Genomic DNA, 14,521 nt, shown 5'->3' with positions numbered 1-14,521 from the left:
GGGCTCAAAATGGACTGAGCTCCCAAACCGGCCGGACCGGCCGGCCGGTCGGCCGCCGTCGATAGTATGGAACCGCGGCCGCGTCCCCGCGCCCGCTCTTGGCCGCCCGCGCCTGGGCTTGACCAGACATGCTCCTGGCCGCTTGGGCCTGGGCTGGACCGCACCCGAGCTTCCCTCGCCTAGACTGGACCGCACCCGCGCGTGAGCCAGACCGCACTCGCACGATCGCTGCGATGCGCCCACACGGCAATGTCGCACTGCTGCCGCCGCCAGCAGTGGCCGCCTGCTGACCACATGCGGCCACCCGCAATCCACGGGTCGTGTTTGAGGATTGATGCGCTGGTCGAGTCATTTCGTGTCGCCGGTTTGCTACACCGCCTTAGGTGGGCCCCCCGAGCCGAAAATAGGTGTTTTTTGCTATTTTTTGGGTCCAAACAATTCCCAAAAAATTTGAGAAATTCTTTGAAAAATAATGAAATCCGAAAATGTTAGTAACTTTCCCCTTCTTCCTCAAAAACCTATTAATAGGCCCCTTAGGCCTTAGAAAAATTACACCTTCTCCTTTTCTCCCTCTAGCTCTCTAACAGTTGAGGCTTCCGCTAATTTTGAGTGGGAAATTTCCCCTGCTTGAATTAGCGCCCCTCCTCTTGTGCAGAAGTTAGGAGATTTTTCTTCTTCTTTCCCCCGGCTTTCTAACGGTTGAGCCTTCCGCTATTTGCAAGTGGGAAATTTCCCCTGTTCGACTTGGCGCCCCTCTTCTCGTGTAGGAGTTAAGGGATTTCTTCCGCCCCACTGGCTTTCTGACAGTTGAGGCCTCCACTATTTTTGACTGGGAAATTTCTCCTGCTTGACTTGGCGCCCCTGAATTAAAATTTTTTTTTATGGGCCCCACATAGATTTTTTTTAAAATCCGAAAAAATCCCAAAAAATTCCCGAAAATTCCGAATTTTTTTTGAAAAATTCAAAAAAATTCACAAAATTCAAAATTTCTGGAGAACTCTATAAACTTCCCCCCTTCTCTCCAAAAAAGTATAAATAGGCCCCTTAAGCCTTTAGAAAAATTGCACATTCTCTTTTTCTCCCTCCTCTCGTGCAGGAGTTAGGGGATATTTCTATGCCATTTGAGCTGAAGTTCGCTAGCGATGGACGATCGAGTTGAAGCCCATTAGTAGTCAACGACCGAGTGTAGAGTCAAAGGAGAGAGTTCGAGGGTGCGTTGCAAGTAGCAGTCGAGTGAGAAGACGATGATGACTTATACGAAGTAAAGGACCGACGACGAACATTAGGCAAAGAGCTGATGATAACGGTGGTCTAGTTGCATTTTGCAAAGATAATAAACATCCATACGGAAGTTTGCCGACATCAGATATCCCTTATTCAAGGGGGCGGAGCAGTGTGTTATGCCGACATATGTATAGTATCAACTGCGTTGAGGCCTAATGAAGACCAAATTGTAATTTTTCTTTGAACAAGAAGTAGGAGATGCTTGTGTGCAGTAGAGAAGAAGCCTTTCAGATCCACTAAGGATATGTGACTGTCTTGAAGTTGCTTGTTGTTTGATGATTGTAGCTTGTACAGCTCATGTCAAAGTACTTTTGCTTTCAGATCCATACAAAAATGTACTTTTTCATACAATTTTTGCAATGTAACTCCAGTGATATTGAATATGAAGTAGAGATGTTATACCTCAGAGGAAATTGAATTTGGACCCATTTGGGCTCGGATTGGGTTGAATTTGGTGTCGTTGGGTTTGTATTTCTGAGACGCTCAGTTTGACTGTAAGTTCGTCGTCGGGTAGAAGTGTGGCCTCGGGCAGAAGACTGTTAAAAGTTCATCGACGGACAGAAGTCCGACAATAAGTATTAGTCCGACGGCATGAAGAAGTCCATCGTCGGGTAGAAGTACAGCCTCGGGCAGAAGACCGATGAAAGTCCGTCGATGGGCAAAAGTCCGATAAAAGTCCATTGACGGTATTCTGGCAACGTTAACCAAGGATGTATGATCTATCCGAAGTTGTATGTTAGAGCCTTTGCTCGACGACGTTAACCTGTATGGAAAAGAACGATAGAATCCACCAAAGATATAAGACATATCCGAGGTTGTATGTCAGAGCCTTTGCTCGACGACGTTAACCTATATGGAAGAGGTCGAGAGAATCCTTCAAGGATGTAGGACCTATAGGACCTATCCGAGGTTGTATGTCGGAACATTTGTTCGACGACGTTAACCTGTGTGGAAGAGGTCGAGAGAATCCACCAAGGATGTGAGACCTATCCGAGGTTGTTTGCCGGAGCCCTGCTCGACGACGTTAACATATATAGAAGAGGTCGAGAGAATCCACCAAGGATGTGAGACCTATCCGAGGTTGTATGTCGGAGCCTTCGCTCGACGACGATAACCTGTGTGAAAGAGGTCGAGAGAATCCACCAAGGATGTGAGACCTATCCGAGGTTGTATGTCAGAGACTTTACTCGACGACGTTAACCTGTGTGGAAGAGGTCGATATAATCCACCAAGGATGTGAGACCTATCCGAGGTTGTATGTCGGAGCCTTTGCTCGACGACGTTAACCTGTGCGGAAGAGGTCGAGAGAATCCACCAAGGATGTGAGACCTATCCGAGATTGTATGTCGGAGCCCTGCTCGACGACATTAACTTGTGTGGGAGAGGTCGAGAGAATCCACCAAGGATGTGAGACCTTTCCGAGGTTGTATGCCGGAGCCTTTGCTCGACGAAATTAACCTGTGTGGAAGAGGTCGAGAGAATCCATCAAGGATGTGAGACCTTTCCGAGGTTGTATGTCGGAGCCTTTGCTCGACGATGTTAACCTGTGCGGAAGAGGTCGAGAGAATCCACCAAGAATGTGAGACCTTTCCGAGGTTGTATATCGGAGCCTTTGCTAGACGACGTTAACCTGTGTGGAAGAGGTCAAATCGAATCCCCCTGGGATTGATTTTGCTTTGATTGGGAGGGGGCGAATGCCGCGTATATCCCGAAATCAAAGGTGAAGAATGGTCTATCTTTAAACCGTTACTGCCTTTTTGATATTGAGATTAAGACTTTGTCCAGGAGTAGAAGCCCAACAGGGGACTATATGATGCTTATTATTGATCAGAAGTATCCTTACATTTGTTGAGATTTTCCTGACATATCACCTTGATATAAAAAGCATCGGAGGATCTTTTTGACCAGAATTGGGGTCGAAGTTGCCCCCCAGTCCGCATCTAGTGCGACAATGACTGATGTCAGGAAGTTGATAAGAGCAATCTTTTGAGATTGGAGCAAAAGTTGCCCCCCCAGTCAGGAACCACGTTCCCACAGACGGCGCCAAAGTGTTGTATCCAGGAGTATTCGCGGCGGTAGAGAAATATAAAGTTTATCGTCTTAGCGTTGTACGAAAATCCAGCACGCAATCAGATAAGAGAGAGGATCTAGCATTTATGAGCACCAAGATTTTTACGTGAAAAACCCCTGAAAAGGGGGAAAAACTCAAAAACCACGGCGACTAGCCGAGTTCGAATGAATCCACTAGTATTGCAGTCGATTACAAATGAGGGCCTTCCTTGGGAGAAGGCCTTAGCTTGATGTACATTTTATAGAGTACATTACATGATATGAATACAAATAATCACTATTGACATGTTCGTTTGGTCGGGAGGACCGGCGGGCGATGGAGGTCAGAGGGCTTATAGTCGGTGGAAGACGTAAGTCAGGAGGACTGTAGTCGGCTGGCGACGGAGAGAATATTAGCCTTCACTTTCATGTCACCTCTCTATCTGCTATGCTCACTTCTATTCTAGACACTATACCCCATCTTTTGAGTCCCATACCTGCTGGTGACTTCTTGGGCTATCCCATTATTGTTGTGAGTCAGGACCCATCATCTGATCATGTTCATGATTCCTCCGTTAAGTCCTCCATAGTCTTGTCCTTCCCTGTTAAGGACCATCTCTCTCATAAGAACGTTAGTGAAATCCCTATGGGAGGGAGTTGGAGTTGCCACCAGCCGCAGGATGGGTCCGGGCTCGTGGCGTGAAGTCCCTTGGAGAAGGGCAACGTAGTACCCGTCAGCCGCAGGATGTGTCCGGGCTCGCGGTGGTATCTTTAATATTTTGTCTCTTGTTTTTTTGTTTGTTCTTTCTTTTTGCTCCTCGTCGTTATCTTCATCTTCTTCCTTCTCCCCATCTCCGTTTTGGCCGCCAGATTTTCACCTCACCCGACCTCACCGTGCCCAAAATCCCTCCTTGCCGTCGGTCATAACACTTGGCCGCCGGCCATAACCCCTTACCGCCGACCACCTCCCCTCTTTCCCTCTTTGATTTGTTTCCTATTGTGGATTTGATATGTTATGAAATATATTTGAATTTGAATTCAAAATATTTCTTAATATACTAATTCTATTTTAGGAAAAGTTCATTATTGAATCCCTAATTTAAATTATCATTAAGAGGATTGATTCAAACTTTTCAATCTTAATCATTTAAATTAGGAAGCTTGCTAATCATCTTAAATTCCCCTCTCCATGCCCAAGCATGCCGCCGGCCCACCCCCTTGCTCTCATTAAATTCAATTTCAAATTATTACCTAAAGCAAATCTAGCTTTAGGAAATAATTTAAATCCTCCCCAATCCCTCACGGCTGAGATCCCTTCTTGCCTTTAATCCCCCTAATTGATCTCCCTAATCTAAGGGAATTAAATTAGGAAATCCTATATCTCTCCCCACCGTTTAAGCAGCCACCGCCCCTCTTTTTTTTTTTTTTTTCCTGTTCTTTTTTTTTTTTCTGGCCGATCCTTCCTCTCTCACCAAACAGATCTTCTCCCCTCCTTAGACCAAGATCTTGGATGCCTTGAGTTCTCCTCTTCCAAGCACCTGCTCTTGCATCAAAAATATGAGAATTTTCTCAGATTTCTGGAGGAAAAATCTGAAATTGTTCTCAGATTTTAAGAAAAGAGGTTTGGAGCTTGCATTCTCTCTCCTATCAAGAGAAACTTCTTTCTCTTTGTAACTATTCAAGAGACACATCTTATTTACATCAAAGGAAGCCATGGATGAGGACGTTGAAGGCATCAAGTAACGGATCTCCACGTCTCCTTGAGCAAAGGTTTTTTTTCCTTCTTTCACTTGCATTTAATTTCTTCTAAATCTAAATTCTCAATTGGTTGGTTGTAATCACGAAAGCTCTTTCACTTGCTCTTGCCAAACCTAATCATTTGTAGGAATTGAGTGTAATCTTCTATGCATCCTACGTCTCATTGTTAGACTAGGGATTAACTTGAAACTACTATTTTTGCATTGCTTTATTTTCTTGATTATCTTGAATGTTCAAACTTAACGCATGTAATCTAGCCTATACAAGATTAACTCCCTCATTGTTTGACTCGCCGTGGATAATTGCTAGTAATTTTAATCCGAACTTATTCTAATCAACGAGTTGTTCAAAGCCTAAGTGAAATTCATAACATTGCATCTAAGTAGTCCTGCATCAACAGTAGTCAACAGGCGACGGAGGTCGGAAAGACTGTAGTCGGTGGGCAACGTAAGTCAGAAGGACCGTAGTCGGTTGGCGACGGAGGTCGGAAGGGCTGTAGTCGGTGGGCGACGTAAGTCAGGAGGACCGTAGTCGGCGGGGGACAGAGGTCGAAAATACTGTAGTCGGCAGGCGACATAAGTCAGGAGGACCGTAGTCGACGAGCGATGGAGGTCAAAAGAACTGTAGTCCGACGACGAAGATTAGAAGGACAGCGTTAGGTCAAAGTCCAACCATTGGAAAGAAATTCATCTTCGCGTAGACGTCCAGCGAAGTCCGATAACCGGTAGAAGTCCGGTGTCGGGTAGAAACTTGGCGAAGAGTGAAGGTTTGACGTCGAGTAGAAGTCCGACGTCTGTTGGTGGCAGAGGAGAACTCCGGTTTCACTTGGGCGAAGTTTCGGTGTCAAGAGGGAACTCTGTCGCAAATTGGGAAGAATTTCAGCATCACGTGGAAGTTGGGCAGAATTCCTACGTTCTCCCGAATATCACACAGAATCCCGGCGTGTTCGGGCGGCAGGACGAACTCCGACGGTGGTCGAGGAGGAGAGGATTCTCCCTTTCCCCTTCTTCTTCTTCTTTCCTTCTTCTTCTCTCTCTTCACTTCCCCTCTCTTGTGAAGAATGAGAGCTCTATTTATAGTTTTTCTGGAGTGGCATGGCTTGTAAATAGGCGTGAGATCAGGGGCGAAGATGGAGTGGTTGAATGGACGACTGATATTGAATCCTTTGATCATACAACGTTCGTCAGCCATTTGAAGGCCTTAGTGATGTCAGAATCCAGCGATCTTGGGCTCGTTGGATTTGCTCGTCGAACCGTTCGATTCAACTATAAGCTCGCCAAAATCGGAGTCCGTTTGATAACTCAAATTGTGGTTTGAACCTTCCAACATTGCTTTGGGTCCTTGATTTGGACTCATTTGGGCTCGGATCGAGTCAAATTTGGTGTCGTTGGGTTCGTATTTTCAAGACGCTCAGTTTGACTGTAGGTTTGCTGCTCCCGGATTTAATTTTTGAAGTTTCCAACTTGATTTTTGCCTCGAGATTCGTGCCCGATCAAGATAATTTTTGCATGACGTATCAATGTCCATTCATACATTCATTCTTGTTAAAGGCTACATTGGGTGTAAACTAAAATTTGGACAAGTTACACAACTTCAAACTATGTTAACATCATTTTACCCCCTTCCCTTCATATTACACTCTTGAATTATACCAATTCATTTTGTTTGTGTATTTTTATTCTTTATTATAAATATGCAAATCATCTTTAGTAAATAATTCTTAAGCTTCTTAATCTTAGTCAACTAGCATTAACTTTAACACTAATGCTATAGTTAATCCTCATTCTTCTACATAATAAACAAAAGATGCTTACGCTTAAAAAACATTATTTGACCTTTAATGCATGATTATCATATTTAAGTCATTAAATTTCCATCACACAATTTGAGAGCCAAAAGTATTTAGTACTAAGATCCCTATCTTTCAAATTTTTCATTCCCATTTAAATTTTTCACTTTAAGAGATTCCGTCAAAGATAATTCATCAACAATATCATACACTAAAATATCTTACATTGTTATTCTTTTAAAAATACAATCATAATCAACCCAAAAATATAAGGATTTAATGCTTACCCTAGATGCAATAGAACTCTAATTCAAAACTCTTTACTCAAATCACAACTATTTCTAGTATTAGTCACTTCTTTATCAATAACATATTTAATAACTTGAATAAATCTTTGGCATGTCTATTCTCATTAATTATCACCAAATTAACTCTCATAGTACTCGACTATATGCCTTTATGAAGTCAATAAAAATCACATAAAGATACTTATCGTTTCACTCTTCTCATAGTAGTCTTCGCACAAAAAATACCTCCATAAAAATCTTTCCCATTATAAAATGAAATTGATTAAGTAATACTGACAAAATTTTCAAATACAATTATTTTATTATGCACCCCATGACTCTATTTTATGACTTATAAATTTGATTCTCTTGTAATCACTGATCAATTTATGTTGAGAATAAAGTGTTTTGTTGGTTTTGAATCATCTAAATTGAGACCCATCTAAGATTGCCAAATTTTCGTTTTAAATCATATGCAGCTAATGTTATAGCTTTAGTGAAACAAAATGAGCTCGGCAAAACTAGGTCAAAACATAAAACAACTAAAATTTGGCCAAAATGAGTTAAACTTAACAACTCAACCATAAATTCAATATATATATATATATATATATATAATAACTTTAAATATAGTAAACATAAAATATTTTGAAATTTTTATATCTAATATTTATAAAACAAAAATGAATGAAGCTAAACACAATATTTATTCTTAAATGAAATACTGGGATAAGATCTTCATTGAAATTAAAATTAACAAACTGTTAGATACTATCTAAACAATTGAAACCAAGACTTTCAGGATGGAACCGATATTGAAACCAAAACTAAGTTTAAAATCATTTCACATAAATCCTGAATACAGATAAAAAAAGACATAGATTGCCAACATTTCCTTTAAACAAAATACAAAATTCACAAGATGAAACATCGAAAACATGCTAAAGCTTACCATTTCAACAGAATTGCAATCCATGAATTCAAATGCAGAAATGGCCTCACCTAGGTCCTGTTTCGCTTCCGCAAGTAGTTTCTGAAAGCAATACAAGTCAATGCAAAAGCCCAATTATAGCAAAATTAGCCATGGGATCAGCAGAACATTAAAGCTTTAGTAATTTTATAAAGTCAGCTAAAGGTAAAAGCATTGATCAAGATAACATTAACTAGAAATGAAATCAAGCTATCATATGATCCAGATTATTATCATCATCATAACTTTAGTAACAATATCATCTTCATCATAACCAGAGGCATCACAAATAAGTGAGGCCATCTTTACAATTCCTTCATGGTCATTCATTCATTATCTGAGAAAATAATCAGTCAGAAACTGGATTTATATCATTTTTGGTTTTAGTATTGTATGTGGGCAAGTAAGGTAGCCTCTCCACATTTTTCAACCAGGGATTCAGTTAAGAGAATAGTAAACATGAAGAATCTGCACATTAAATTGTTGAGAATATTTAGAAGGCTACCAAGCTATAATAACTTTAATCAACTTCACCTCAGATGGCAAGAACAATTTACTTTTGGATTGCTTAACTAACAATGGTGGAATATAGGAATCACATTTTTAATATATATGCTTAAAAAGTGAGGTCTCTAGAATAATTTTTATAGTTACGTTTGCTTCATTTAAGGGAAGGATTTAGAAAGATTGTGTAAACCAAGACAATGAATCTGTTATGCAAATGAGTATCTTCCAAAAACAACCGTGCAATGTCATAACTCTAAACTAGTGCATCGTCACTTTAGAGCGCATGTTCAACACATTAGAATGTTGGATTGTTATTTTATAATTTTTTTGTTCTCTCTCTCTCTCTCTCTCTCTCTCTCTCTCTACATTATGGGCTCTGAAAATTCGAACACCACTCCTTTGAGAATTTTAGTTCCATATTAAACTTTTAAAAGGCAGATTAGATTGCGGATATGACACCACCTAAAGATTTCACCCTCATTTTGTAAGGATCATGGTTTAAAATTGCGCAATATGAGGCTCGCCTTTGCGCAATTCCAGTAAAAAACGCCTCGATGCTTACGCCTAGAGTTTTTTTTATGAGGCTTGCGCCTCAACTTGGTTGAGGCCCGCCTTGAGGCCCGCCACGCCTCGCTGGCATGAGGCTTACGCCTCACGCTATATATATTAAAACTTACATAAATCTTGAAGTAAATGCCCGACATTGGACTCTATAGAAGAGGACGAAGGGGAGAGAGCAGTTCATCATAATGATGATTCAAATGAAGAACCCCTTAGTGATGACAGTGCTGATAACTTATGAGTTCTTATGTGATATGTCATTGCTATTTATTTTTGGAAATTCGAATTATAGGTTAATGAAAAGAATATTAGGATTTGGGAAAGATAGAATTTTGAGTTGAACTATATTTCATGTTGTTTTATTATTGGGATATTTTGATTTCACTTCATATCTTATATTTTTTATGTTTTATATTATTACCTCATTAGTATATAAAAATTTATCATTTTATGTTTACGCGATCTTTTGATTTTGAGGCTTACGCCTCGCCTCACGAATGAAAAACGCCTCAATACTCGTATACGCAATTTTAAACATTGGCAAGGATTTTACGATATGGTTTCAGGTTTCCCATAGGCACAAGCCCCATGATTAATTATCTCTCCCACTAATAAGTGATAACATTTAATTAAGACTAATCATATCCACCTAATGATTAATACATAATAGCACCTATTTTGTCTTAAGATTTAATAAAAAAATATTTTTTTCTTTAGCTTAGAGAGGATCATGCAGGAATGATGGCAAACTTGATAATGATCCCAATGTTTCGTTGTCCTAATTTGTTATGGACCTTGGTCTACTTGGTATGCAAAAATAGTGGACCTAAAATTAACTGAATGATTCTTGTCGACAGCCATGTATAGTGACGTCCAAGGCCATCTTGTAAACCTAGAGTAGATGTTTATTTAAAGGGACAATTCTAAGAAGACTATAACTAACAAAATGTTTATGTTCTATTAAGTGCACCATATGATTCATAACTCAAAGGAGTTGAGCCACTTGGGAATATCTAGGCACTGGCCTTGATTGTAATTTAATAGTGCTATTTCATAATGAACCACTCAGCAAGGAGCATGGACATAATTATTATTAGTGCTAACATTTGTTAGTAAAAATTACCCAGTTAATAGACACATGTCACATCCTTATTGACATGAGATCTTTTGAGAGTCCTCATAGCGATACACTTGATATAGCATTTGCTCTTTTGAGTTGAGGTTATCTCAAATTTGTCACCTTTAATAAAATATTGCGGAGAATGAATGATTTTTTCTTTAGCTTAGAGCAGTAGATTTCATTTAATTACTTTATACTTTTTTTTGAAAGGGGAGGGGGGAGGGGGTTGTATTTTTATCGTGATTTACTGAGAATGAATGATTTTTTTCTTTAGCTTAGAGCGGTAGATTTCATTTAATTACTTTTATACTTTGTTTTTAATTTTTTTTTGTTTACCGAGATTTAAGTCCAAAGTCATTTACTTTTGGATTTAGGGCCATCTTTTAAAATGTCTTTGCCACCCTCGCCCCAAAGGTTGAAATTTTCTATGAAAGCGGGCATCAACGAGGTATGGATGTTTGTGAACACCTATCTTTATAATTTTGAGAGCTTGATTTAAAAAATGGACCCCTCTGATTATGATGTTAATGACTATGACCATCTTAGGGGTTAGACTTGTTAGACTTGTAGCAGCATTGGTATCAGATTTGAAAACCTTAATTTGAAGATGGATCCCTTTGATCATGATGCATGATTGTTAAGCAAATCATAGGAGTTACTTGCTTGGTGGATTTTTTTTATGAATATTATTGACTCTACCTACTTACCTGCAAAGGATTGAATTCATGGGGCTCAAGTCCTAATCTTTGTGATGTGAAGAATCATAAGTGAAATATATTACATACGATCCAATCTTAAAAGTAGGGTAACTCCTCAAGAGCATGTATATACGACAAGTTTAAGGTTGAATTTGAAAAAGGAGCATGAATCTCAAAATAATTACACGTCCTTCCACACTTATTGCATAAGATAGCAGGAGAAACATTACTCTTAGAATTGTTGGGTCTGTGTTTCTTCTAAGTAGACACTCTAAATTGAGTAGACTGAGTAGGTTTTGGTCTGCCCTCATTCTTTTTTTTTTTTCTGGAAGTCCCTCCTCCTCTAAGTAGCCTGTAGGTCCATTCCAATCCTTCTGGCCATTTCTACTAAAGTAGAACAGTCTTCAATCCCAAAAAGAATTAGAGGTTGTCTTATAATATCCTTCAGTCCAGACAGAAGGCGGTGACAGTTCTCTTCAGCATTTGGTATCAGGTGTGGGGCATATCTAGACAACATAGTAAATTATGCCTGATACTGTGAAATAGAATGATCCCCCTAAACCAATCTGTTGAACGTGTCTTACATTTGTCTCCTAGCTGACATTAGTACAAACCAATCTCTGAACACCTTCACAAATTCTCCCTAGGAGACTTGACCTCTAGATCGTCCTCCAAAAATCTCCTGCAACTGACTTTGCCACCATCTTTTTGCCTCTCCTTCAAAGACATAGGCAGCTAGTGTCACCCTCTTATCTTCAGGACAAGACATACATTCGATAATCTTCCCAATTCTCATCAACTAGTTTTTTGGCTCTATCGATCCACCACCTGAAAAAAAGGAGGCCTCATGTCCAGGAATAGCTTCAGATATTTGTCCATAGAAGCACTCCCACTACCACTAGCATGACTTTAGGAGCTTTTTAATCATTTGAGTCATTGCTACCATAATCTGAGTAAATGACTCCATTGTGGCATTGTTGCTACCTCCTTGAGGATCTGCTACTGTATGTAGCACCCTCTCTGCTTCACCTATATTTCCATTAGTGGCAGCAGCCTCAGGGTTTACAGCTGGTAGCTCCATCACTTCTTCACTTCCATTGTCATAAGTGACATTCTTCTAAGGATACATATCCATGAGATGAAAGACAATATCATAAGTCAAGATTCAAAATTTCACATAACATACTTCCTATACATTTTATGATCTATACATTTATCCTATAGGCTCTTTCATATTGATCAATATTTTATCTTTTGTCTCTGATACTACTCTTGTCACGACCCAACCCGGTTAGCACAAATTACCGGGGTGGGAACTCACGATCGTAACATAATTACAAAAACTTAATTCATTCATTTCATAAATAACATAAACAACTAATCATCCAATAACAATATAGGAAAGAGCCAATAAACTTCTAATTCAAATATCTCTAATACATCAAAATATAAAATCTCTCAAAACATAAAATGAAAACATTACAGTTGTCCCTGACACATCATTTAACACATTACATAACATAACCATAAAAACTTATTTCCTTGCACTACTCTATGCTGGTATGCAACAGGTCTACTATCATTAGTCCTAAACAGGTTTTCCTTAAAATCATTCTCACAAATACAGGTGCTCTAACGCTCAGTAGGTAACAAATATTTATCATAAATTCATAAAATAAGAAAAAGAAGACATTATGCATGCAACTTTCATTTGTTAGCGCTGAAATTATATTTCAGAAGAATTACAAATAAAATAAAAATAACACTTTGACATTTGGGTATGCATATTTTGTTTTAACATTCTACATGCTTGATTTTCTTTAAACTTTTCATAACTTTCTCATTTTTCATAACTTTTCATTTATATTCTTATATGCATAGAAGCATAGAATGCTTAATCATAGATTAATCATATACACAATCAAATTTGGTTAAATATTCATTTCATTTACTCCGAAGAGTCCTTTACCGATCACTACGAAGAGCCCTTTATAATTTTGCTCAGAAGAGCCATTTACTATTTGGTACTCCAGATCATCATGCACATAAATCATAATGCTTTATCATAGAAATTAAATCATCCATGAATTAAAATATGCTTGTCTAAATTTGTTTTATGCTCATTGATGCGAGCAAAAAATATAGGGGAGCCTATATTCTTCGATCACAAAAGACACGACGGACTTCTACTAACGAAAAGAACTAAAGATGAGAAAAGAGACGAACAAACTCTTACATTTCAAATTAAAGACATAAAAAAAATTAAAAACACAAACTCGACTCGAAATAAAACGACGACACCCTAAAGTTGCTGCACTTGGAGAAGAAAGATATAGGTAGAGTGGCACTTGCGGAGAGACGAAAGAGATTAGAAGCCCAAGAAGAAAGGGTGGAAAGAGCCCGTAGGATTTCAGGAGGGGATGAAAAAGAAGGGTGGAAAGAGCCCGCAGGATTTACAAGCAACCCGCAGGTTAACAAATTTTTTCCAAAAATCAAATATCATTCAACTATTTTAAACAATACATAACCCCTCGTATTTATAGGTATGAAAGGGGAATACAAAAGGACAAACATTTAATTAACACATAATTCAAAGCATAGAAATCTCCCCCCAAGCTCTCGGTTTACACCCAAACCAGGAACCAAGGAGACAGCCACGGGAGACGAAGGGAACCGCGCACGGACCGAGAGCCACAGCCATGGGAAACGAGGAACCGCACGGACCAAAGAGCCACGGCCACGGGAGAAGGAGCCCAGACGTGAGATCCCAAGAGGCACACAAAATACTAAAAGGCCATGGTGGAATTCAAGGAGCCACCATGGGAAAAAGAAACATTGGAATTCCAAAGGCCGGTTTGGAATTCCAAGAGACAAATATTAAAACAAACATAAAAAGCATAAAATTACATTAATTAAAAGATAACTATAAGCTAAAAATCCTAGCTAATAATGAGCTAACCCCTAGTTCAACAAATGAACTAAAGCCTAGCTCATAAATGAGCTAAAATTCTAGCTCAATTGGATTGAGCTAGTAGACTCAAGGGAAGCCAAAATCTGAATTATTTTGGGCTTGTGTTGACCCCCCCTTTGTCTACATCACTCATTCTCTTGTACACAAACTTTATTTAAAAGACATGCCACTTTACTTAACCCTACATTAACAATCACATAGGTACAGATTTAACATTACTGTAACAATAGACATAAATACAAATTTAATATTTCTTGAACAATAACATGAATATAATTCTAACATGTGATGGTTGAATGAGTAGGAAAATTCAATAATTAAACATATACATTATTTCATATTAATAAAAATTTAGGAACATAAATTTAATTTAAATACAAGTACCTACATTAAGAAAATACCGGACATGCGAGGATATTAGTTTATCTCCTTGATGTTTTTCTTCTTACACTTCCAAAATCTATGAAAACTCAACATAAACTTAATTCATTTCCAATAAAGGATTTTAATTTCCCTAGTAATCACCT

General features: G+C 38.8%; 1 protein-coding gene across 5 annotated transcripts in view; it reads right to left on the bottom strand.

Moving 5' to 3' along the window:
• Positions 1-14,521, bottom strand: part of LOC110103843 (probable D-2-hydroxyglutarate dehydrogenase, mitochondrial) — a 105,827-nt gene that overhangs the window by 27,922 nt on the left and 63,384 nt on the right. For all 5 annotated transcript variants that reach the window (XR_003702234.1, XR_003702233.1, XM_028699061.1 and 2 more), the window contains exon 8: positions 8,120-8,200. Coding sequence is in view for 3 of the 5 variants with exons in the window: in XM_028699061.1 (XP_028554894.1) it covers positions 8,120-8,200 (81 nt within the window). In the remaining 2 variants the exon portion in view is untranslated. The remainder of the gene's footprint in view (positions 1-8,119; positions 8,201-14,521) is intronic.

Source organism: Dendrobium catenatum, unplaced genomic scaffold (assembly GCF_001605985.2).
Source record: "Dendrobium catenatum unplaced genomic scaffold, ASM160598v2 fragScaff_scaffold_1211, whole genome shotgun sequence".
In the NCBI taxonomy this organism is placed as follows: domain Eukaryota; kingdom Viridiplantae; phylum Streptophyta; class Magnoliopsida; order Asparagales; family Orchidaceae; genus Dendrobium; species Dendrobium catenatum.
This window is presented reverse-complemented; position numbering and strand designations above follow the sequence as displayed.